The sequence below is a fragment of the Platalea leucorodia genome (genome assembly GCF_965183815.1).
Source record: "Platalea leucorodia genome assembly, chromosome: 9".
NCBI lineage: Eukaryota > Metazoa > Chordata > Aves > Pelecaniformes > Threskiornithidae > Platalea > Platalea leucorodia.
Genome location: NC_138831.1, coordinates 19279263 through 19305376, shown reverse-complemented (window position 1 = coordinate 19305376; position 26114 = coordinate 19279263). Strand labels below are relative to the sequence as shown.

Below are 26114 nucleotides of genomic sequence, written 5' to 3'. Positions count from 1 at the left end.
GGCTCAAGACAACCAAAAGGGGTATGTGTTGCGGTGAGAGGACGCAGGAACGCTCTAAGTGGGCATTGCGTGCTGTGGGAGAGCAATTGTTTTGACTGCGTATTCTTGTGAAGCTTTCTCGACACTGCATGCCAGTTCAGTAACTTGGTCCTCCTTTAAGTTATACCTATTCTCAAATTATGTTACTAAAAATAAGCATTTTCTGCCAACTCAGTTGTTAAGCCTGCTCACTTGCAGTTTTGAATAAAATCAAGTTAGCCGATAGGTCAATTTGTAAGTTTGAAATTCTGCTCTTACTCTGGCTTTGACCTGTGTCGTGCCACATTACTATTATGAGTTGGCCTATTCTAACTATTGTTCAGACATAACATGCAGTAGAATCTGAAAGATGCTACTGGAGTAAAAATACCGACTTTCAGTCTAACCTCAAGCATGTGCTTTGGGGCTTGACCAGGGTGTCTTGCTGCTGGCTGCCTCAAAGGCCGTTTGCCATCTAGTGGCTTAGATGTATTAATGCCAAAAGGGTGTTAAGTGGCAAAGCTGGTTCCTACCAAAAACAGTTGAAGTTAGAGTTGTTTCTCTTCTTCTTCCACCTCCCCGTGCTTTGCAGCTGTTTCTGTTTCAGCTTTGAGGTGACAAGCCAAACTGTCCAACAAAACATCACTCGTTGTCACTTACTGTTGCCCATGGCAGATGCCTGAAAAGGTCGGACTATTGCCTCCAATTAGCATGCTAATCTCTCTTGGTTTATTCCTTGACGTTCCCGACTTTTGTCATGAAGATGTTTGTATATATACAGAGAGAATAACATGAATCCTTACTGCAGTGTAGGTAGACGCTGCATGCTTTACGCTCCTCAACTTTTTGTTTCCCTATGCAGCGTATCTGGTAATTCGTGATGGGTTTTAATCTGCACAGTTCAACCACTCCCATTGACATCAACACAAGCCATAACCTACTCTTGATTTCCGCTGTCACCATTACTGCCACGAAGAAAAGCCCAGAGATTGAGTTAGGACAACAATTTTAATTGCCTTTTCCACTTGAGAACTGGAAAACTGCCTAAAGGAGAGGGGAGGTAGCAATGTTTCCTCCCCTCTAGCTCTAACACCCTCCTGTAACCCGAAATTTCTGACATCTCTTCCTGTCTCTGCAATTACCCAACACAGATTAGTTTCTTCTCTCTGTCCCCATCTCCCCGTCTTTACAATGGGATAATAATCTCTCTTTGTGAGGTTTCTACAAGTTAAGTGTTCCCAATATTAGTATCAAACTTAAAAGAATTCATAGGATATACTCCTCTGCCACGTACATCCACATCTATACATCACTTCCAGATTCCTTAAAGCATGCTATCAGGTAAAATGGCCAAAGGAAAAATCTGAAAAACTTTACTCTGAACATACAAAGAATGAAGTGGTGGGTGTAATGCTTCGGCGGAGGAGGGGGTTTCATGCAGAAGACAAAATTGATGGAGAGAGAGGTGGCTTCTTTGCATGAGCTTGAAGACTTTTGGTTGGTTATCTGGCTTCTCTTAAGATCCTGATTTAACTGTTGCTGTTCATATTCTGTCATGAAGAAGCTGAAATCAAGTAGGGCTCTGATACTTGCCCCACCTCCCCTGCCCTGCGACACTTCCTAACAGCTGCTCTTTGACATGAAAAGTTTTAGTTCAACTGTAGCATGGCTAAGAAAAGTGTGGCTTCTGAGGCAGAAGTGCCATGTTTTTGAAGGGAATGTTCTGTAACATAGAAAGATACAATCTTTTTATATATTGCTGCTTAAATAATAATCTGAAATAATCTGGAACTACTGTGCTGAATTACACTGAGTCTCAAGTCTTACCTCTTTGGAAGACTTCAAGTCAGTGTATTATTAAATTCAAGTCTGTTACAATTAAATTGCATCTTTGCTATTTGAAGGTTGTTTTTTTTTTTTTTGGTGTGTGTGTTTTTTCTGTTTTTTTTGTTTGGGGTTTTTTTGTTTGTTTTTTTTTAAACACAGAATGAAGTAAGATGCTTTCTTCTTCCTGAAGCAAGGGTATTTCAGCACATCTTGCCTGTCTTTCTCCTTAAGTCCGGGAAGACTGGTGGGTTTGCCCTCAGTTTAGAAAGGCACTGGTGAAACTGGGATGGCGATTTTTCAGAGATGTCTGGAAAATAGCTCTTCTCAGAAAATGCTGTTTATGGTATCTCTTCTCATAAGCCAGTGTGCAGTTCTGGGGGGTTGTTTTAGTGGAATACCTGCTTGTGAAGCAGAGGGACCTGGCGCTGAACGTTAGTGTTAGCATCCGAGCAGCCTGCAGTGCCCAGTTATTTTGGAAGTTAACCATTTATGTCCAAAGCATAACTGCAGGGGACGCGTCCGTCCCGTCCCGTTAAGAACAGCGGGGTGAGCCGAATCCCCGAGACGCCGGCGGCTGCCGCGCCCGCGTTCCGCCCGGAGGCCGGGGCGGTGCCGGCCGCGCTGACGGGATCGCGGCGCGACGGCGGCGGCGCCATTTCCTGCCGGCGGGGCGGGGCGGGGAGCGCATGGCCTCGCAGGACGTGCTCAGCCAGACCACCCGCCTGGCCTCCTCCAGCGCCTTGCTGCAGGTGCGGGGCCGCCCCGGGCCGCCTCCCCCCTCCTCCTCCGCCGCCGCGGTGCCTGGCGGGAGCCGCCTCAGCCCCGCTCGGCCCGCAGGTGTTTCCCGTGCGGCTTCCTTCACAGGTGCTGTTCCGGGTGGTCACCTTCGGGCTGAACGCGTTCACTCTGCGCTACCTCTCCCGAGAGCTGATCGGCGTGGTCAACGTGAGGTGAGGCGAGGCGGAGGCGCAGGCGCGCCCGGGCTGGAGGCCCGCGTCCCGCCCGCGCTGCTGGCCTGGCGCAGCCCGCCTCCCCTCGGAGCAGCGCTGCCGGCTGGGGGGGCCTTTTGGAAGGGCTTGTCTGTGGTGCAGGATCTCGGGGTTCATGGTCTGCAGGGTGTGTCGCTAGCAGCGCTTTGTATGACGCTGTTTAATTTACTGGTGTTTTATAGCGTTTGATCGTTGAATGTCTCGGTGTTTCTTTTTTGGCTTGAAGCAGAGGTGCTGCTGGCCTGTTTTCATGTTAAACCATCAGTTTGCTGAGGAAAAGCTAGACGCAATTGCATATTACATGCTGTTGCTATACAATAAATTTTGCAACTGCGTTTTTGGTTTATAGCATGCTTAAAGTATTTTTGCCGTTTGAGAAATGACATGTAATTCCCTACTTTGTTAGGAGATGGTGATAATTTATCTCGTATCACCATGTTTTCTTCACATACCTGTTAGACTTCTCTGTCAGGTAGTCCTGTGTGAAAACTGTCAGTGGTGCTACTGCGTGAAGGATTTCAGAAATAGTATGTAATGAAATAATTTTCTCCCCCCCCCCCCCCCCCCCCCGTTTTTTTTTCTCCCCCACCCACCTGCTTTAGGCTAACTCTACTGTATTCAACAGTTGTCTTCCTAGCCAGGGAGGCATTTCGCAGAGCTTGCTTGAGTGGAAGTACAAAGCGAAACTGGACCAAAACAATTAATCTATTGTGGCTGACGTAAGATACCTTTAAAAATTTATTTCGTTAGAACTTATTTCTAATTCTTGTCTAAGAGCTCACAAAGTGAGAGCAAGTATTTATTTACCACGGTAATTATTTTAGCACTGAGCATTTAGTAGGCTCACTCATGTTTCAGGACTGATGCAGGAAGCTGGTCAAGTCTGTTGCTTTAGCATTTATGAACTTGATCTCTTTTTGGAGCACATGGGAAAGCGCATCACCAAAGGTGTTATCAGGAACCATTTTTTCTGTCATTTAGTCTGGAGTTTCATTTATGTTGTAGCTGTTAAAGGAAAATCCTGTTGTACAAATATGAAGTCTTTTACTTTTTTTTTTTCTCCTCTGCCTGCTCAGTTCTGCTCTTTTATTACTTGATATGCATTTGTGAAGCTGCTTTAGATAATCCCCCCCCCCCCCCCAACTAATTTTTTTAGATGTCTTGAGCCCTGATGCGGTTTAACGGCATGACAACATAAATGTTTGTGTTGGATAGGAGGGATGTGAAGGAAAGGGCTCGAATTAAACAACAGGGAATAAGTAGGACTACTTCTTTTAGCTGTAGTGCTGTTTATAGCAGAAAGCGGATAGCTTAAAGTCTATGTGAAGCTGCAGCCAGAGAGTGTAGTCGCACATTGCAGCTAAGTGGATTTTATGACTTGTTTCTCCCTTCTGATTCCTGGACACACCTCTCTGCTACTTCCCCTCTGTCAGCTCTTGCAGCTGTGCAGCCACAGTTAGGTGGGTTGAGAAGTAAGTTTACCTGTCTGATATGGTGGAAAACTACCCCTGTGTGAAAAAATAGTAGTCTTCCATCGGGTCACTTGACTGACTTACCCTGGAACTGCACAGCTATGTAGGTTTGGCCCAGGAATGGGAGGTTGTGCACGGTCATCTGCATCCAGGTGTAAAGAAGAGGGATTGTCCCTTTCAGCGATAGGTTTAATACTAATATTTCAAATGTGTTAGATCTGTTCTCTTCACTGTATTATAATCAGGTTTTGGCTATTTGACAGCCTTTCAAGTGGGCATTAAATGATAGTTAATCATGACTGTGTGCACCTTTTTCTTTTAAAATTTTTCCTCATAGAGAAGCATAACTTAAAAAGAAGATTAACTTTCTTGAAGGATCTGAAATACGTCTTAGGAGCTTGATGTCAAATACCTTAGGGATCTGATAATGGGAGGGTCAGATAGATCCTGCTGCAATGATATAAAACTTCCTGCACTCTGCCAGAAGCTTCGTGTTCCTGAAGCAGGGTCAACAGAAGGTAATACACGTCTGCACTCCTGTGCCTAGCTTGGCTTTTTAGCTGCAGTCACTAATCAAAATGGCTCTGAGCTAGAGTGGAGCAATGTGAACTGGCATACCTGAGGTGCAGGCATGCATTTTCTTCTGCTCACTCTGCTGTCGCTCTCTGGAGAACCAGGGATTTCTGGAAGAGTGAGACTAGCAGTTGGAGTCATGGCATCTTTATCTGTTACAGCAAGATCCAACAAAGCTTGTCTGCCAAACCCCTGGTAACCACAGAATATAAAAATTCCAGCAGTGAGGGGTTTGCAGTGTTCTGGAGGCTGATATGGGATCAGAATCGTTCAGTCCTAGGGAACAAGAAATGCAGATAGTTGACCTTATGTTAGGTTCTTAAGTAGAAAATAGACAAGTCAGAAAAACGTTTCCCATGTCTTGCAAAAGAATGCCTTACAAATGTTCATTTAAAAAAAATACTCTTGGTATTGTAACAATAGAAATTAATTCCTCAGGGCTTTTTTTTTTTTTTTTTTTAATTATTATGGCAAGATGTGAAATTTTAACCTAGTTTTCCAGGGTTTTTTCCTGCTTAAGTAACATTTCTATTGATTGTTTTTATATTAACTTTTTAGGGTCCCTCTTGGTGTTTTTTGGTCTATTTTCTTGGGCTTAGTTTGGCTACACTTGCTTGAAGTACCTGATCCTTCTGTGGTTCCTCATTATCAGGCTGGTGTAGTGGCATTTGGTCTTTCTGCAATTATTGAACTTCTGGGAGAACCGTTCTGGGTTTTAGCACAAGCTCATTTGTTTGTGAGACTTAAGGTTAGTAAAGGACATGGGGTGTATGCGTGTGGGGGGGAATTTTTTCTTTCTCTATTGAAAAGAATGGATTCCTGAACTAATTTTTGTATATTCAAGTGTATAAAAAAAAAAAAAAACAAACCCAAAAAAACCAAACCAAACCAAAAAAACCAAACCAACCTGTGTGTTCTGTTTAGTACTGTATGATGTAATTGTAATATAGATATGAATTTGTACCTGTTAAAGCAAGAAAGTTGGTTTATTTAGAAATTATCACCTTAGTGGTCATTAAATACTTAATTGTGAGTTTTAATTAGAGGGAGAGGCATATAGCTTCCAGTTTTGCATTTTGATTGATTGTTGGGATGAAATTGTGAAATGCAACAATTGAGAACATGACTGTCCAAGTAAAATTTTCTCCCTTAAGTCCCGTACAAAGGAGTGGGAAAGTGCAGTGAAATTGAATTGTGAAATGCAAGAATAGAAAATTTACAGAGAAATTACAATCTAAGATGGCCAACTCAGCAGAAAGAAACTGTGATAAAGTCACACCGACTTTGAAATCAGTCTTATATTTCTACATAAATTATGTGTGTGAAACTAATGTATTTTAAGTTTGTATATGTGGTTAAGTTGGCAGAAAATAAACGTTCTCTATTTTCTCTTTCTTATAGGTAATTGCTGAAAGCCTTTCAATAGTGTCAAAATGCATTTTGACGGTTATTTTAGTAGTCCTTTATCCTCAGTGGGGCCTCTATATTTTTTCCTTGGCTCAGGTAAGTTTCCTGTGTTCTCTTTTTCTATAAATTCTTGATTCATCTGAATTTTTATTTGCTGCTGCCTTGACATTTACCCTGCTAAATAACTTGGAGGAGGTGGGAGAAAATGCTTCTGGGAGGTTTAAGATTTAGCACTTGTATTTAGTGTTCTCCTGACACTCGTTATCGACTTGGCACTTTGACCCTGAGCAGTTTAATGGATGTACAAGAAAGGACTTTGTTCTTTTGAAGGCATATTTTGCAAATAAGTTTGTTATTCTGTATAAGCTTTATGTTAACTCTTCTTTTTAATCAGTTATACATTCTAATGCTTGAAGACTCTGTTCGCTACTTGGCTTCAGTATTAATGTTAGACTTCAGATGTTACTGTGTAGAAGATTATAATCATATGTAATTTTATCAGTCTGTACCACCAACCTATATCACCTTATCAGAAGGTGCTAATCATGTGTAACACGTACTCGGATTAAAACTTTTTCTTTACTGCAGTGAAGAATGAATATATTGGCACCTGAAAAATAGGGTTGTCGCCTGTGCAGTATCCGTTTACCTAAAAATGAAAATGTGTGCCACCTCAGATGTGGACACGTGGTTGGTTTTTTGTTCAGTTTTTGTAGTGGCTGTGGTAGATAGCTTATAACTGATCAAAGAAAGAGATGTAGACGGTAGCTACTCCATCAGCTTGTTTTTTGACTTAGTGAATAATTGCTTTATAATTGGACTTTAAGTAATCATTCTAATAATGCTGAATAGAACATAAAAGTTGGAAAAGAGCTATGATAACCTAAAGATTAAAAAAAAAAATCAACAGCGTTCTTGAGAGGTTAAAGTCTTTACCTCGTCTAAAATTTGACAGGGGTAAGGACTACTTACTACACTTTGTTCTCACTGAATTTGGAACTCTAGCATGTAATCCTGCATTTGTAAGTTTATTTTATATCACTGGTTGTTTTTCTTCTCTCCTTCCCTGTCTTTCCAGCTTTTATATGTCAGCGTTCTGGTAATGTGCTATGTAATTTATTTTGTGATGTTTTTGGGGTCTCCTGAAGCAACAAAGAAGTCTTTTCCAGTTGCTAGAATGACAGCTCTATTGCCTAACTTGGTGGAAGATGAGGTAGGTTGCACAGTTCATTTCTTCATTTTAAGTTTTTCTTGAGAGAGCTTTGAAAATTAGTTTGAGATAGTGGAGTTAATTGAGTGATTTTGAGGATATCTCTACACTGTAGAAGATATGACTGATTAAAAAAAAATTACATACAAATTCTGTTTGTGGTTTGTAGCAATAATATCCTTGTCAAAAAAGCGTTATGAAACTTGACCCCTTTGTTGTTATGGACTTGTTGCTGACTTACCTTTTAGTATCTTTGCACAAACCATTAACTGGAGATAGAACATGTGCAGGGGAATGACCAGGTATCACTGGATCTGAGGCAGGAAAGAAACCAGAACCATTTTACCATGGATTTTGGTACTTGGACTTTTCCACAATATAAATATGGTGGTACACAGCATCCTACAGATATTCAAATATCTCTGTCCTCTTAAAAGAAAATGAGGCAAGAAAGAAATGAAAAGACACAGTGAGGGAGAAGACATTTTGAAAAAGATTTGTAGATAGAAAAGATAAAGGTGGTACTTGGTGGCAAGACTTGTGGGGACAGTTTGAAGAGCAGTAAACAAGTTACATCTACAGTGAAGGTGAAAGTTATATTGGCATGCTAAACAGAGACTGGAAAAAAAACCTCATGCTAACTTTGAATAGTATTTTCTGTAGAAAGCTTGTTTGGGTACTTTATCTGCAACAACAGTAATTTTCAGTAATGGAAAAAGTCATCGTCAGATCAGAGTGATATCGGTGATTGAATTTAGCAATATTTTAGATTAGTGTTTAGTAGCTATGACATTGTGGGTTTTTCTCATCAGTACAGTTAGAGCTAGCCTAGAGTATTGTACTGGCTTTGTATTTTCTATTTCTACTCCGTAGTTTCAGTCATGTTTATTACATTTCAGTACTTCTTTTTTTGCAGACCTTTGTTAACTGGAGGGAAGCACGGTTGACATGGAGTTTCTTCAAACAATCCTTCTTGAAACAGATTTTGACAGAAGGTGAAGCTTGACATATAGTGATGGAGAAGGGCTAGTGAATACTGTTTACAAAATTGACTTAAAGCTTGAGAAAGCTGGGGGGTGGGGTGGGCGGGCATGTGACTTTTCAGAGATCGTTTCCAGCAGATGTTACCAACCTGAATGAAGTTTCTGAGGGTATTCTGAACTAGGTGCTGTCCTGTTTGACTTTGTCTCTTGAATACTTAATGTTGGAAGTGCCTGAACAAGTATTGGGAAAGATTTAAGGACTTGTTCTTAAGTTCTTTATTTTGAACTTACAGGTGAACGATATGTGATGACTTTTTTGAACGTGTTAAATTTTGGAGATCAGGGTAAGTGTGATGGTGTTGTGGAATGGTGGCACAGTTTTCTTAATCACTGCTCTTTAGATGGTTCTGAAAATTACTTAATGTATTGAGAAAATCTGAGAAGATTTCAGAGCCTTTGTGACTTTGAGATACATTTCGGAGAATGATTGATATAGATATAGAAAATAATTTAAGATCCTGGATTTTAATTTTAATTTTTCTTTGGATCAAAATTTTCCAATTGGATATGCGATACCGTGTATCTATCTGGGTATTTTTTTAGAGAGAACTTCATTAGTATCTGATGTGTTACAGTTGTCTGTCTTCAGTTTTTGTAATTCTGTTTTCCTGCTGTTTTCTGTCTTCCTTTTGAATCTGTTTTAGCTGTTATGGCAAGAACATCATTGTTCATAGCATTGCATCTCAAAACTGAATCATGTTCTGTAAAAGAATTCAGCATGGTTACAGAGTAATGTATGGCAGTAGCTGTTCAGATGACTGAGTTGGCAGCACTTCGGGTCTTTATAGCTTGGGGAAGGAAAATAGGCTGTAATTGTTGGACCACTGTTAGAAGTTTCTTGGCTAGTTTGAGTTACTTTTAATTGCTGGCAGAAGTATGTTCCCCCGTAAATACTGAGTATATGTGCTTGCTACCAGTAATTGCGGCTGCTTCTGATCCTCCTGCCCTGCAGAACAATTGAGCTGCCTCTTGCTTGAAGGGTCTTTAAAAGAGCAATGAGTACAAAAATGCCTTTATTCTCAAAATGTTGAGAAAAATTGGTTCCAAGTCTTATGAAATCAGCCAGAACCTTATTCTATTATTTCACTGTGAATATGTAATGCACTTATCCATATGCCTGACTTTGTATGCTCTCAATGACTGTACTGTGTACATGTATATGCACACAGAGATGTCTCAGCAGCTTTGGACCAGTATCTTGGCGAGGATGGAAGTGCTGGTAAAATGTCATGCAGGATTGCTCTTCCATTTCAGTGAAAGTAAAAAGAAAGAGGAACCTCACACTATAAATAGATATCTTCTCCTGTGTCAGTAAATCCTTACGTTCCTGTTCTCATTCAGTGAAATTCATCAGGATCTTTTAAATTCCTCTACAGTAAGAATTTTAAATGTGGTTTGGTGCTGTTACTAGATTCACATCTCTAGTTGATGCTTTTGTCCTAGCTTTGCCATCTATGAGCAAGCCTTGTAATTTCAAGCTGTGGTTGCTGTGACTGTCAGAATTTTTAGGGAACATGGCTTTAATGTTGCACTAAGCTCTACTAGTTTTCTCTTTGTTTGGGGGAAGCGTTAAATTAGAATTCATGTCATTGTTAAAGACTTGAAATTAAAATGTGTTAAAAAAATTACCGGTTGCCGCTATGTTTTGTTTTTTAAGGTGTATATGATATCGTGAATAATCTTGGTTCGCTGGTGGCCAGGTTTATCTTTTTGCCTATTGAGGAGAGTTTTTATGTCTTTTTTGCTAAAGTGTTGGAAAGAGGGAAGAATGTAAAGGATCAGAAGCAGGTATGTTTATTTTGGATTAATTACATGTCAAATACTTGATTTATGTTACAGGTAAGTTCCACCACAGAAGTGTGACTGACAGAAGTGTGTGTGTTTAAATTAGAGTATAAAGGCTGTTAAAACTAAAAAGTTGAAGTGGAGAACAAAAATGTCGAGTGAGGCTGGAACAAAAAGAAAAGAAACTAGGTAAAATGCTAATGAAATAGAAATTAAGATATTCAGTGGCATAATACTGCCTTGTATTATAACTGAAGTTAACATTATCTGCTCCAAACAGTGTGATGTAAATCCTAGTGTGCCGTGTATTTCCAGATATACTTAGGCAATTATTTAAATCATGAAAGCATGCTATTCCTATCAAGTAAATGCTGTCTGAAAATATTTGACTGACTTGAAAATATTAGTAGCTGTTAAGTATTAAACAGTAATGTGTGCAGTTTTGTGAAGAGAAGAATTGTATTTTTCTTGAATTGTATGTGAAGTATCAATGGTTAAACAAATGAGAGCTTCCTAATATTCATGCATGCTCTAGGTGAGAAATTCTTCATCAGTCATGAAGGTCAGCCTGGGCTTTTGTCTGATACTGTGACAACTTTTTGCAGTAATCCTGCTACTTGCACTGTAGCGCACAGTTAAACAAGTCCCGTACTTCAGGTCATTGTTGAGCTAAGAAAGATGTACGTGTATGTATATTTTATACATAGTGTACCTGATGTATGTAACTGGCAAAATGGTTATGAGTTCTCACTGTATGTACTGAAATTACATTACGTTACAAGAATTACAAGAATGCTGCTTGTAATGAGGTAGTAAAACTGACAAGTTTCTTGTTCTGGTGTGGCACGTCCTGTAGTCCCCATGCAGCAATAAAAATCTGACCCTCCTGCTGACTCAGACTGTGGCCTTGGGCAGATGCTGTGCTCTTCTTTCCCGTTTACTAACTGTTAAACAGGTGCATGTGCTGTTTGCCCATTTCCTTGAACAGACACGTTCATGGCTAATATTTGTGTAGAATTTGTAATGTGTAAAACATAGAATGGAATAATAAATATATAAAAATTGTTGGAAGTTAAGACTGTGTGTATGGATAATTCAATAAAAAAGGATAAGTTTCACACCTGTTTGCACTATGCAAAATAATTTTTTTTCTGTGAAGTAGCTTTTCTGCATGAAAATAACTATAGATTCTGATTCATGTGGTTAACTACAATGTTTTTCAGGATGATATTGCTATGGCTGCAAATGTATTGGAATTGCTGTTGAAACTTGTGCTTCTGATTGGCCTTACCATCACGGTTTTTGGCTATGCCTATTCTCAGCTGGCTCTGGATATTTATGGAGGCTCAATGCTCAGTGCTGGAACAGGTAAAGATTTATAAAACTGGCAAAGAAGCCATTCTTTAAAAAGAGAAGCTGCAGCTATTAGGAATTCTTGGGTAAATCATCAGAATTTTTTTTTTCTCTGTAAAAATCCTGTTGAAATCAGTGGCTTAGTCTGAATCCAGAACTCATGCCTTTGTAATAGCATCTTTAGTGTGTAGTCACCTTAAACTAAAATATACTGAGGAGCTCCAAATAAGTATGGTCAGGTTTGGGGCTCTACCTTCCTGCAATTTCACATTGTTGGAAAAGAATATTTTAAAGGATTGTTTGACTACTCCATGATGTAAAATTGCTATCTCCAGCTGTTTAAAACAACAACAACAACCCCCCCCCCAAAAACCCATACAACAAACTGGAACCAAAGAATACATAGTTTTAGCATAGAAACAATACTTTTTTTTAATAGTGCTAAACCACATAATGGTAACAATCTTGCTATAGTTGTACATATTGAGGGGTAAGTTTTACAAATCTGTCCACAGAAGCAGTCAAGGAATTTGTAGGTCACCTTGGATTTTCAGGAGAGAGAGTAGAGGCTCATTTAATTCCTCCTCCTTGAAACATAAACATGCAAATTGTAGCCTGGAGTTTTCTTGGGTTCTTTCAGTGGTTTGTCAGTTGACCTACTGTAGCTCCTGCTAGAAAAACCAATCTGTCTTCTGTAGCTGGGCCCTGTGTAATGTCTCAGTTCCTTGCTGATCTGTCTTGGGTGAAGATCTAGCAGTTCCTCAGAGGAGCTGTTTTGTTGCATTTCTGTCTGGAAATTTTGCCTGTATGCCATCGTGGGAGAGTTCTAGCTTGCATTTCCCATTTCACATCTATTATAATTAAGAGAAAGTTACAAGGAGGATGAAAGCATGTGACAGTATATTGTGTTGAAGACAGTTGCACCTGTCAGAGTTCTGCAGCTTCACACCATAACCTTGGAATATTGCTTATTGGGTATTAAAATGAATTGCAATTACCTTATTCAGTGTTAAGATCATTTGATATATTCTAACCCCATGGACACTTTTCTGGTTTTGATTGTTAAGCATTTAGATAGTTTTGCCTTAGACCCTTGCATGTTATTTGCTTTAGACTCTTGCATGTTATTTGGAAGCTGGTGCTTGATTCGTATAGTGATTTTAATGAAAACTCTGTCTCTGCATAACCAAGAAAAAATGTTAATAACTTTTGCATGTTGTTTTGAGTTGTCTTGCTGTTGGTTCTATCAGATTTGTTTCTAATTTTGAAAGCAAATGTTGTGAAAGATTGTCATTCTGGAGCCTGGCAGCCAACTCTTTTTATGAAGACAATGATTTCTGTCCCTGTTCCTCTTCAAGAATGAGTGTCTGGGCCTAATCTTTTAGACATGCTTACTTGACTGAAAAGGACTATGTTTAGGAATATGGATGCAAGTCAAGTGACTCACAAGTAATTTTATTTATTTTACCTAATGATGATGTGTGAAAATTAAATGTTGAGCATGCGTACTGACTTTATTTGACCAGATATTCATGGACATATTAATTTGGATATTTTTTTTTCTTTCTGAGTGCCCTCTAGTCTAATGTTTTTAAGCAAGCTTGAAAAGAAAGTCTTCAGCTCTGCCCGGCACCTGCAGTGTATTTACTGCTCCCTGGGCAGTTGTTCTTTAGCGTTGAAACAGGAGGAGACTCAGTAATATAGACTATGTTGCTGCCATCAAGAAGGAATATTCATGGATGTACACTAACATGTTAAAAAGCATGGGATTTTTTTCCCAGTGTTATAATTTCTAAAGGACAAGAAAAAGATTAAGGTCTGAGTGGAGAATTTTGAAGTCATGTATAAATTGTCTCTGACCCATAAAAATCTGAATATTATTTTTCATCTAGCATAGTTTTGAATGTATTGACCAGCCTTTCTGTTTTTCTTACTGTTGTGTTCAAAATACACATTTTATTGCTTTTAGTACCTCATAATAACTATTGGATTAATTTCCACAAATTTCTGTAGAATAAAGATTTGGGTTATGATAAATATTAATTTTTAATTGGGAAATCCCTTTTAATAAAATACTTTTTTGATGGATATCTTTTTTGTTACTATAATAACTGCTGTTCTTGGGTGTTCTGGGTTTTATTTTTGTTTTTATTTTGCCTTGTTTATTTGTGGTCTTGTCAAGATACCTAGAACAGGAAACTTGTTCAAATGAATTTAAGTTTCCGTTATTAGTGATGACATTACAACTTTTATCTCTTAGTATCAGAGAGTGTAAAAAGATTGTGGTTTTATAAAAGAAATAATTATCTACTTTTCATTCTAATGTGTTTTTTAGGTCCAGATCTTCTCCGATGTTACTCGTTATATGTCCTATTTCTTGCTATCAATGGCGTAACAGAATGTTTTACGTTTGCTTTGATGTGCAAAGAAGAGGTGGACAGGTAGGAAATAGCGTCCCCAGAATATTCCTGTAATTAATCTGCATATGGTTTGCTTGGAGTTCAGTATGTAAACAGAACAATTGTTCTGCATGGATATGTGCTTAGAAATGCTTTTTTTCCAAAGAGCGAATTTCTTTCTGCAGTCACTTTAAGAACCATGTTCCGTGTCTCCAGAGCCAGGTGCAGCAGATGGGCAAGCAAACATGCACTACTTTTAGTTTTTGTATGCTTGTATTTGTTGATAAATATTGATCTTCTTAAAAAATTATTTGTAATGACCTTATAAAGAGGTTGGTGCATTTGAAATCAGTATAAAAATATCCTGCCCCACTGAAAACCCATTCCTTATTTAGCTGTCTGCATGTAGATTTAGATGTAGAAGCTTTAGCAAATGTTTAAATGTTTGGGTAAAAAGGTCAGAAATTAAGAAGTAAAGATAGTTAAATTAGCTTTTGTTACTACACTAACTGGGAAAGTAATTTAAATGTAAAGTCTTGTTTTCTGTACATATACAGTTGAAGTTATAGTTTTTAAGACAGACTATCATTTAAAACTCATAAAAATTTTGCAACTGTTAAAATTTTTCATGTATAGTTACTGTATATCAGGTACAGTTCTGAATGATCTAAATTGTGGGTCTGAATTCAGTGGTTTATCTGCTTTAAGTAGGAGGTTGGACTAGATGACCTCCTGACATCCCTTCCAGCCTGGATTATTTCTTGATTCTGTGTTCATCCTGGGTTATTGACTTTGAAGCCTGGTTGCCTTCCCAGTGCTACCATCAAGCTTTTTTTGCTTACTTAGCAGCTGTCCTTTCCAAGGCCTTTCCAAATTAATTTCAACGAGGTCTACTTTCCACAGTCAAAATAATACCTTTTTAGACTTAGGGAGGGCTGCTTTCATGACCCCTTTGAAGTGTGAACTTGTTTTCAAAGCCCGTGTTTGGAGCAGAAACGAAATAAAGCGTCATCTTGTTTTTGAGCATTATTTTTCTTTAATACATACCTACAGTAAAATAGCAAAAAATCCACAAGTTTTTATATCACTAATCATTGCTACTAAATTTGACTTTCTGAAATGGGTATGCAGCTGATTAGTAAAATAGAATTTCCTTCACAGAATATAGTTCTTGGTTTATTTTGTTTGATGTATTTTCCATTCTTTCAATGAATTTTTTTATTAACATCTCGGTTCTCAAATTTATCTTCTTCCATTAGGAGATGGTAAGAGAATTTCTGTTCCTCATTTTAGAAAATAAATAGTGGCATTTCTTCAAAGATAAAGTTAGTTGTCGTGGTTTAACCCCAGCCGGCAACCATGCCCCACACAGCCACTCGCTCACTCCCCCACAATGGGATGGGGGAGAGAATTGGAAGAGTAAAATTGAGAAAACTCATGGGTTGAGATAAAGACACTTTAATAGGTAAAGCAAAAGCCACGCATGCAAGCAAAACAAAACAAGGAATCAATTCGCTACTTCCCATCAGGAGGCAGGTGTGCAGCCATTCCGAGGAAAGCAGGGCTCCATCACACGTAATGGTTACTTGGGAAGACAAACGCCATCACTCCGAACGTCCCCCCCTTCCTTCTTCTTCCCCCAGCTTATATACTGAGCATGATGCCATGCAGTATGGAATATCCCTTTGGCCAGCCTGGGTCAGCTGTCCTGGCGGTGCCCCCTCCCAGCTTCTTGTGCACCTGGCAGAGCAGGGGAAGCTGAAAAGTCCTTGACTGGTGTAAGCACTGCTTCGCAACAACTAAAACATCAGTGTGTTATCAACATTATTCTCATCCTAAATCCAAAACACAGCATTATAGCAGCTGCTAGGAAGAAAATTAACTCTATCCCAGCTGAAATCAGGACATTGGTAAATAAATACTGTAACTGTATACATTGTTGAATTGTTTCTTTTTTTTCCTAGGTACAATTTTGTTATGCTGGCCTTGTCCTTCACATTTCTGTGCATCTCTTACTTCTTGACCCACTGGCATGGCAGTATAGGCTTTATCCTTGCTAACTGCTTTAACATGGGTATTCGAATAGCTCACAGCATCCACTATATCTATGATTACTTCAAAGAAAGCACTTACAGACCTTTGACAGGCTTGCTTCCCTCACCATTTTTGGTACTCGTTTATATCGTGAGTGGAGTAATCACTGGTTTCTCGGAGGTAAGTATCTTTCTCAGACTTTGCTTTCAGTGTGAAAGTTGGCGTCAAATGACTTTTGTGTTCACGAGCAGAGAAATACCATTAGCAACAAAGGCTGATGAGGATAGGCTGGAAGACTGACATTACAGGCAAGGCAAGATACAATATTAGGAGATTTTATCTTTGATACAAAGTTATCTCTGCTGCCTGTAGAAGGTGTATCTGACAAGTAAAATAAAATTTAACACGTTTCTGCTGTCTGGATAAATCCACGTCCTTAGTTCTTAATAATAATTGAAATTTTGCAGTAGCACAAAGAAACTATTGTTAAAAATTCTGTAATAAACAGTGATAGAGAAAAACAACCAAAACAAGAACAGAAACAAAAATAAGACAAGAGCACATTTATCACATTTATTCAGATTATGGGGTGGTAATTGTGCAGACTGATTGTTACGGAGATGGTAGCATTTCAATGTACAAAAATTTGACAGATCGAAAATCTGTTACGCCTTAGAAAGGAGAGCTTTGTATTTTGGAGTGGGAGATTTCCAGTGGAGTTTTGTTAGAAAATAGCCTAATAGGTTGTTGCAAAGTAGCAGACTTGTGTGATAGCACCGCCACAGTTTTCCTAATATCTCAATTAACATATTTCTGCATTCCAGATAATAATAACTTCCACATTTACCAGGTATCTACTGAATGCTCATTTTTTGCTGACAGAATTTTCTTAAGAAAGCAAGTGTGACTACTAAAGATGATTTATTGTAGGATCAGTGCACGTGGCAAAACTGCACTCAGTTTGATGGTGGTGTTAGCATGGTCAAGAGAGGTGTTGGACCTTATTTTTTTATTGAGACAGTATATCTACTTTGTGCTGACTAGTTCTCCTGCAATTGCTTGTTTCCTGTGTTGTAGGTATTCTTCTGCTGTGATAAGGGTTGGATGGCAAGGCTGATGCACATCAGCATGGGGGCTCTGTGCTTCGCAGCAACCATCATTACTATGTTCTGCACAGAGACCAAGCTGATCCACTTTGTCAGAAGCCAGTTCCTCTCCCGGTATATGAAGAAAGGAACATGAAATGCTCGTGTGCAAAACAGTTCTTGTACATGCTTGCAGTAAAGGGCTGTATTTTTTGCATAAGATTTGTATGGAAAAAGATTTCCACATGTGTTTATTGGAAGCATTGATATGGGAGTGGCAATGTAAAAGGCTGCCAACTGAATATTATTTTGTCTTCTGAACTGGTCAGTACAGTGAAAGAGGGCTGAGTAATCTTGTCTGGATGCATCATTCTTTTCTAAGCTTTTCTTCAAACAGCCTCTTTGGTAATGGATGAAGATCTAAGATACACCTTTCTGACATAACCTGGTTGACAAACTTAATGTAGAGAGCTCCCGTTATTACCAATGGGGAGTACATGTATGGAGGCATCATATGGCTTACATCTTAAGATGTAATTAAGAATGCCCTTATTTGGCACGGTGGGCTGCTTAACTGGTTAGAAAATAAATAGTCTGACAAAAAACAAACACAAAACAAAAAAAAAAAGCTTAAGAAAACACTAGAGCACGGACCAATAGCAGTATAACTGTTACTGAAGTAGAATATAATGCAGTGCAGAGAGATTGAGTTGTCAGTGTTTTGAAGTGTAAAGCAGTGAACAGATAGTTCTGACATTTACAAGTAAATTAATGGAATACACAGCATGTGTCCATGCTATTTAAGGTTATTTCATTCAGCATATCATTCATTTATGAGGGTATTGATTAACTTGTCAAAAATACTCTGAAGCCTTAGCTAAAAGAAAAAAGGGGTTTTAAGCAGTGTTTTACAGAAGGTTTTAAGTACAATCACACTGATACTGAAGTTCCAGAAGGTTAATCATAAAATTTCTTACTTTCACTCCAATGTTTTTTGGTTTTGTCTGTGAAATTGAAGGTTAAATATATTTAATAAGGTTTCTTTCAAGGATTTATGCACATTGAAACTTTCATTATTGGATAGAAAATGCTTCATTTTGTTACAACCGGTTTTCCTCATGTCTTGTTCCTTTACTTGTTCAATCTTAACCTTTGTATTGATTTTTTTTTTTTAATTGTTGAAAATTTGGAGACTCAGAAGTTGTAAAATTAGATGTTAGGCTGCTGTTTTAGGTTCACTAATGGTGTGTTTATTGCTAGTCTAATTTGGCAGTTTCAGAATCTACAAGTGGCAGGTGTATAATCATCAGTGTTCCCTTTGCAGTGTTTGGATGGACCAAAAAATGTCAAGCGATAAAAAATGTGTGCTCAGACATGTACAGTTGAAAGCTTTTAGTTCAATTATGTAGCAATTCCTCAGATCCTCAGACTGCTTAAAAATCACTGTAATGGCATTGTGGAGTTCATCCTGGTAACCATAGCTCGCAGAGTGAAATGCTTCCTGCTATCAGTGTCTTCAGTTTGGTACTGTTAGAAACTTTTTCTAAACTCTAGTAATTCTCGCTTGGAGAATATCACCAGAGATACTTTATATGAGAATTTGGTGATTGAAAAATTATCACAGAGAAGCTGAAATGTAACAGTGGAAGAGAAAGGTGCACTTCCTCAGCTAATGGTGGTGTCTCCATTGCCTGGCTGGAAGGTAGTAGAAATAGACTTGCTGATTCTTCTGAAGTTGTTATGAAACCTGTCAAAATAAAACAAACTTTACGTTATTCTGTCCTGTTAAGTGAATTTGGTAGTTCTTTGCCTTTTACATTTTTCTCTTCTGAAGTGTCTTGCAGCTTTTTTTTTTTCTTGTTTCTATCAGGTATGGAGTTTGTTAGGAAGTACAGCTCCCTATATTGCAGAGGGTTGAAACTTCTTTGTTGTCAACTGTCAATGCATACAGTTGCTTTTCCTTTACTTGCTCATAATTGAAAAAAAAACAAGATAGTTGAGCTTACAGACTCTTTTTAGCATCTGTCTTTTTCTGTATGACTTTGGGACCTTACTGTGGGAATCTCTCGATCTGTACAGTGAATCTTAACTAATTCCTGGAATGAGGAATTTTGTATAGCCCTGCTCTTGAAGTGCTTTCGAGGCTGAAGAACATTTTGTACAAAATGAGCTTGAAGTCATGCTGTCTTGTCTAGTCTTATGATGCCAGTGATACCACTTCTGCTGCTAGTATTGTCATAAATGATGTGAGACCTTCCTGTTCAAATAGTGGGTTGTCTAATCTCATAAATCTTTTTTAATATAAATGCTGTGTATGCATTTAAAGAGAAGTTACGTTTTTAAACTAATTAGTTTTGATTTCGTATTGGAAAGGCTTATAAATATCTCTTGCATCTCAACAAGTGAAAATGCAGTTTCGTATGAATCAGGAAGATGTTTAAGGTGGCTTAATCATTGCTCATTTGCAAATTAAGGATACATTCCTCTCTTAAACTTGATCTGTAAGCAGTTCAGTGACGGTTGGCTGGGTTTTGTGTTGTTGGTTTTTTGTTTTTTTTTTTTTTAATATATTTTATGTGGCAGGAAACTGCAAGGAGGGAGAGGAAGTATAGATCTATGAAGCTGTCTCCTGGTTTCTTATTTATCTGTGTGATCCTTAATGTGAAAGCTGTTAACTCCTTTATTTATAAAGAGGTATACTCTGTCAGACTCAGGGACAAACTTGAGATTGAACTTGACCAAATTTCCATTTTGTTTGGAGTTCTGTCAGTTTGTCAAAGGCACAATGGGATGCTTGTCTATAAATTTCATGAAGCTGTTTTGCAGTGTTTTTCTGAAATCCTTTAGTGTAAGCCAAAGGAGACTTAAATTTCTTTGGAGAAAAAGTTATGATTTCATACATCATGTCATGTGGTTTTTTTCAATACTTGAATGAATGACATTGAAACTACTGTAAGATAAAATGCTTATATAATAGGATAATACCAAATAAAATTTATTTCCCTTACATTTTGTTTTTGTCTTACAATTGCAGGCTTATTGGAGTGTTATTTGTATCTTTGGTACGGTTGATGCTTAAATTCAGTGGGATTTTCTAGGATCTTTTATGTATAAATTAATTTATCAACCTAGAAACTTATACACCATTTCCTAACACACACATTGATATAGTTTACCGTAGTATTTTTGTGAGAAGTGACATCATTATAGTCACTTTTTCCCTCTTTGTTTTTGTCAAAATATATGTTTGCATGGATTGGAATGACCAAGTTTCTTTGCTTTTAAATAGCGTGGTGGTGTGGTAGAAACTGTTTAAGTGGCCAGGAGTAAACCTGATATTTAATCAAGTTTGTTAGCTGAATTATGCTGCAACTGGCAATAGTAGTGTTAGGTACTAACCAAATGTTAAACTGTTTGTTCTTTTCTAGTATTGTAAATATTTTATTTGTAAAGAAGTAGGGTGGGGGGAGCATGTGTGCCTTTTTTTTTTTTTTTTTTTTTCTTTTCCTTTTTTGGAAAAGAAATGAGGAGTTAAAGCTTTACCTTAATGGTTAATCTGCTGTAGTAGGCACGAAAGGTAAGAGCTGTAAGCTTGAATGTTGATCACAGTTTAGCGCCCATAAGAGGTGTTGACTTGTTAGTTTGTATGAAGGATTGCCTGAGTGTGAGTACCTTGAGGTCAGCTAGTCCTAATTTGCTGGCTTCTGGATAGTGCTTAAATCTAAACTTTGAAATTATTTTTGTGGATTTCGTGTTTCCTGCTGCTTGAACGTCATACTTTTTTGTGGTTTAATTACCCTTATTTTAAAGATAATACTGAAGAGAGAGGATCTGAGGCTTTTTGAACCATACCATGGCATCAATAGATTTGCTGAGATGTAATGATTTTGTTCGGCACAAAATTTGCATTCTGATAGTGCTATGTAAATGCAGTTCATTTTCATTATAAGCTTAAAATGAAGTTTGAAGCTCTCCAGATCTAATGTACAGCTGGGCCATGGAAGCGAAGTGCGAGGCATGCTCAAAAGCGTTAGCAGCTGGGGGATCTAAACAAAACAGTGATAGGAAGTGCTTATCTCTGTTGCATTTTGGATTACTTCCACAAAAAGACATTTGTTCTTTTCAGTTGATGGATCTGAACTGTGGTTCATGCACTACCTTGCTGTGATCTAGAAGGAGGAATGAACCCCTTTCAGCTGGGGTGTCTGTAACTGCACACTGCTATAGCGAGCTTCGTTCATGGATACTGATGAGTGTGCGCTTTCACGTGCAGCTAAGGTAGGATAGTTGCTTTTCCTGTCATAATTGTGGGGAAAGGTAAAACAGCTCTGGTTTTTGTTTTGTCACACTTCCTATTTGGTTGTGGTGAGCGAGTGTCTCGTAGAGCTCTTGTCTGTTCATTTGCTAGCTAGGTTTCGTGATTCATGGATACGTCTGTGTTCAGCGTGACTTATTTTCAAAGTTTTATGCCATCTCACTGAACTGAGAAAGTGAAAAGGAACGTAACCAGGGGGACAGATAGATTATATCTGTGACCCATTTAAGAAGACTGAAATAATTAAAGCGGTGTCAAGAAGAAAAAAAAAAATTGAGACAGGTAGCAGTCGTTAAACACAGGTAAGGTGTATGAGTAGTTCTAATCCGCGAGTAAACACGAATCATGTTTTGTTCTTTGTGATACACATCGGAGAGCGAGCTTCAAAAAGGGAAGAACATAACAGAGCTTGGGAGAAGACTGCAGAGTTTTGCCCATAACTTTCTTGAATGCAGGAATATTTCAGACTTTCTCCCTCGTGGCTCCTCCTTGGGAGAGGGAGGAGTATGAAACAGTGCACTGATGCTGTTCAGAAGAGACCTGCTTCTGTCTTGGAGAGCAACCGAGGCCAAGTCATGCACTACATATGAGAAAGAGCCTTGTGATCACTTGTGAATATCTTCCTTGGTGGTTTTTTTGTTTTTATTTTTTTGATTCCTGATGCAGTATCATTCACGTGTTGGTAAACCATTCATAACCAACTCCTGTATGTAGATATCTCCTTTACTTGCTGAAAAAAGTCAACCTAGCCAGTCTCAATGTAAAAATGTGGTGCATCACCATAGTCCTGCACTGGGACAGAATGAGGAGTGTGTTGGTCAGCTAGCTGAAGGCTATATTATGGCCTGCTTGCAAGCCCTGACAGCAAGGAGTGAGGAGGGAGCAAAATAATGTTGCACCGAAAAACTTAATTGTGGCTTTTTTTCGGTTTTGGATGCTTGACTTGGCAGTACTAATGTTTTCCTAATGGAAAAGTTTTTTTGGGAATAATTGTATAAAACAGGTACCATAAAGTGCACTCGTATGCCTTCTCTTATTTGTGTAATGCTTTTTAGCAGTCTCTCAGTGGGGTGGGGAGATGTTATGGTACGAGGAAAGGAGGAAGGAAGATGTGGCAGAGTACGGTACATATGCGAGCAACATAGTGTCCCTCTGAGGAGAGGTCTTTAGTCTGTGAGTTACTTCCATCTCTGCATTTCTGTCAGTGCGAATAAAACTCTTGAGTAGGTATCTGCACAAGTGCTCCTCTAGGCAACTAGTAGGACATGCTTCGAAGAAGCAGAGTATGCCCATGAAGTAGCATATACTTTGCTACAGACTGCTTGTCATTCTGCTTTGCTGGTTAAGTATGCACTGAAAATACAGGCAATAGTGTGTGATGATAATCTTTCTCTCTTAACAGTCCTTCCATTTGAGGTTGACTGTATATAGCCTGTGGAAACTGTGGCTTTTTCTGTGGTTCTTTCAGAATTGTGCTGATTTCCCCCCACCAGATGACTTTGTTACACAGTAGCTTTACAAGTGTTCATCTGGGAGCTCTGCTGAAGCACAGGGCGAGGATCAGGGAAGGGCTAGGGCTTCATTCAAGTCCTGCTTAGCACAGAAAGGTCGGATGAGGGCTGGGTGGAACTTCCCCTGCTCAGCAGGGGGTAGATGTCGTGACCCCGGGACTAGGTCTCATGCTGCACATCTGTGAGCACCTTGGCTCAGACTTCTAAGGAAAAGTTGTGAGAGCTGTGTAAAAAGTCGGTAGTAAAGCCATGCAGGGTAAGAAAGCTAGGATTGCTTTCTTGTGACAGCAGGTGAAGGATTCAGGAGGAAAACCACCTACAGGTATACATTCCTGAATGTAAATACAGAGTTGGAAGGTGGCAGCTCAGGAGCCCCAAAGGTCCATTTCAGGGAGCTGCAAAGATTCCCTGCTGAACCGCCTGCTAGTAGAGATGCAGAGTGTTGTGAATGTACTGTGCTTGGTAGCTTGTTAAGTTCCACTGGCTTTGTGCATCTAAACCAATATATGATTTGTCCTTTTAAAGTTGAATATCTCCTGCTTATTTAGTCTATTTGCAATTGACAAAAGTTGCCTGAATGAAATTACTCGGAGGGAAGATTGCAGATTGATGGAGAGTGCAGGTGAACTAGATCTTCTGGAGTGAAAGCCAGAGACTGTGAGAGCAGAAAAGCAGAATAACAAAAACTGAAAACAAATGCACAGTATACTGGTCTGGTAACAGGGCATTCAAGGTACTTAGTTAGGATTCTACTAGGGCTAACTGCTCACCAGGTGGGGAGAAGAGGGAAGAACTTTCTCCCCATCCAGAGGAAGATTTAGGGATGTAGGTCATCTGAAAGATGGTATGAGAGCAGGAAGCTTTCATGGCTGAAGATGCGTTGAGGAAGGCTGGAAAAGCATTTGCAATCTGTCAGGGGAGCATTACATCTCAGGCTACGTTAAGGTTGCTGCAGTATGGGCCTTGTGGAGAGCTGCAGCCAATTAGACTAGTCTATTAGGAAAAGGAAAATTAGTTTCTGTAGGCTAAGAAAAGGTGGATTTGAAATCAAAGGTTGAATTATTGAAGGAACAGAAATGGAATCAGAGTGGAAGAACAGAAGTAGTGCAGAGTAGTGTGCCTGTGCTGCAAAAAGCCTGTGTTCAGCATCTGTGATGAAGTGAGTCCAGACGGCATGTGATAAAGGACACATAAAAGGCTAGACTAATAAAAACTCAAGCTGAGGAGTTAGACAAGCAGTTGAAAAAAGCTTAAGTAGCTTCAGGGTGGTAGTTGGAAGCAATATTGTGGATTGGATCATTCAGCTTGCTAGAGGAGTTGTGTGGTCTTTGAAAAGAGTATTGCAGGAAGAGTAAGGTGGTGTTGGATTCGTCAGTGCAGAATTTAGCCCAGAAGACCTCAGCCCTTGGGAGTGGAGTGGTTATAGTTGGTACAATCCAGGTCACTTTGATGCAGACGCACCAAGTTACCTGGAAAACACATTCCTTTCCTCACCCCATGCTGCTTTGCATCAAGTCTTAAACCAGTTCTCTTCCACTATACTGGCTGTACGGGCAGCCCTGATGCAAAAGCGTGGGAGAAATTGTGGGTGGTGGCTGACAGATAAAACACTCTGACACTCCCAGAAGAAGCTGTCACACCATGTGAGTGAGAACGTTCATCTCCAGTAAGGATCATAGGACGCTGGGAGTACGTGGCAATGAAGGGTCAAGTTGTGGTGCAGACTGCGCTTCCCCCAACCAGATACATGCTACCTGAAGGAACTCTGTAGACATACAGCAAGCCCACGTTTAGTACAGTGGATCCTAGGGTTAATGAATTGGGGAACAGAAGTGGAAAAATACAAGGTTTTTGCACCAATAATGTATGGATTGCAAATAGAAGTGTATGAGTATGAATGTTCACTATTAAAATAGTAGAAAATTTGATGTGTTAAGTATGGACTCAGTCCTGAATGAGCAAAGAAAGGCAATTGGCAAATATTGATTACTTGTAGATCCACTTACTTTAAACAAGGGAGTGTGTGTATGATTTACAGCAATTTGGGGAAATGAAGAAACAGAAATGAAAGAAAAGGAGTGTCACTTCTGCTTGAGGAGGTGAAACTTCAGCCATTAAAAAAGTAATAGAAGACAACTTGGATAAATCACTGGTTTCAGATTTGGAATTGACTTGACAAGCTGTTGCTAAGTGGTGACCACTATGGGGAAAGAAAGGCACGTGCTCAGTGCTAACACATCATCTACTGGGGACATGTGGCTCGGTCCCCAAGGATTATACAGGAGTAATTGTGTGTGAAAAGGCACAGCCCGGCTGTAATTGTAGGAAAAGCTGGTTGTGCAGTGTATCAGGAAGAAATAATAGAATGAAGAATAGACCAAAATACAAAATAGAGCAATCTTGGAAGAGCTGATTAAATCAATTTCAGTTAAAGCTTTGAAAGAGTGAATCAAAAATATAGTAACTTAATATCCATTGTAAGTTGTTATGGTTTATTTTACAGGATGACACCGGCAGCATTATTGGCTTGAAGAGAAGTAGCTTAGCATAGTGATGATGATGTTGACTTCATTAATGCCTCTTCAAGCAAGTGTGTAACTATAGAGGGACTCCGGGAAGGGTGAATAAAACAGAAGGGAGAAGGTTTGAAACAGAGGAGCACTAAATACTGCCATTACTTTAGTAAAGTATGGAGAACTGTGGGGTTTAACATGTATATGAAGAAAAAATGACTAATGAAAGTGTAGTCAAACTGGGATAGAGGTGACATTGAAGGAAGATTGTATGGGTAAGTATTAGAGGAGGCTTGTATGTGTCTGGTAACCAAAGCTCCCTCCCTCCCCTTGTGTGTGTATATGTGTAATATTTTCAAATGTTAACCACAATTTCAGTTGATAAACATGATTGCTGTTGATGAAACTGACCATAAACCTGGTAACTCTCCTTAGAATAAAGGAAAGAATGGTAGAGGTACCCATAGTCTTGTAACAGTATCAGACATCTTAAGCATGAAAGAAAATTTTTCTGTGCAAGCTATGAGAGTTCAGAGCAAAGACTTCTGTGATGAGACTATGCCAAGAAGACATGATCATT

General features: G+C 39.0%; 1 protein-coding gene across 4 annotated transcripts; it reads left to right on the top strand.

Annotated features, from left to right (window-relative positions):
- The first annotated feature begins 2520 nt into the window (after positions 1 to 2520).
- On the top strand, positions 2521 to 25791 carry RFT1 (RFT1 glycolipid translocator homolog). 4 transcript variants are annotated; one of them, XM_082322547.1, is made up of 15 exons: positions 2521 to 2594; positions 2710 to 2795; positions 3437 to 3553; positions 5438 to 5627; positions 6281 to 6382; positions 7365 to 7499; positions 8413 to 8491; positions 8773 to 8823; positions 10197 to 10327; positions 11548 to 11692; positions 14013 to 14118; positions 16041 to 16290; positions 17188 to 17330; positions 21322 to 21473; positions 25525 to 25791. In XM_082322547.1, the coding sequence occupies exons 1-14, from the start codon at positions 2532 to 2534 to the stop codon at positions 21323 to 21325; spliced, it is 1602 nt and encodes a 533-aa protein (XP_082178673.1). In that variant the 5' UTR covers positions 2521 to 2531; the 3' UTR covers positions 21326 to 21473; positions 25525 to 25791. The 4 variants fall into 4 exon arrangements, with proteins under 4 accessions (XP_082178673.1, XP_082178674.1, XP_082178672.1 ...); XM_082322548.1 differs by lacking the exons at positions 21322 to 21473; positions 25525 to 25791 and having other exon boundaries at positions 10290 to 10327; positions 17188 to 20179; XM_082322546.1 differs by lacking the exons at positions 21322 to 21473; positions 25525 to 25791 and having other exon boundaries at positions 17188 to 20179.
- The last annotated feature ends 323 nt before the right edge of the window (positions 25792 to 26114 follow it).

Excerpts from the sequence above, each read along its gene's own strand:
- RFT1 (XM_082322546.1), top strand. The coding sequence starts at position 2,532 with ATGGCCTCGCAGGACGTGCTCAGCCAGACCACCCGCCTGGCCTCCTCC. Across the intron at positions 5,628-6,280 it reads ATTTGTTTGTGAGACTTAAG|GTAATTGCTGAAAGCCTTTC; the intron begins GTTAGTAAAGGA and ends TCTTTCTTATAG. Across the intron at positions 6,383-7,364 it reads ATATTTTTTCCTTGGCTCAG|CTTTTATATGTCAGCGTTCT; the intron begins GTAAGTTTCCTG and ends CTGTCTTTCCAG.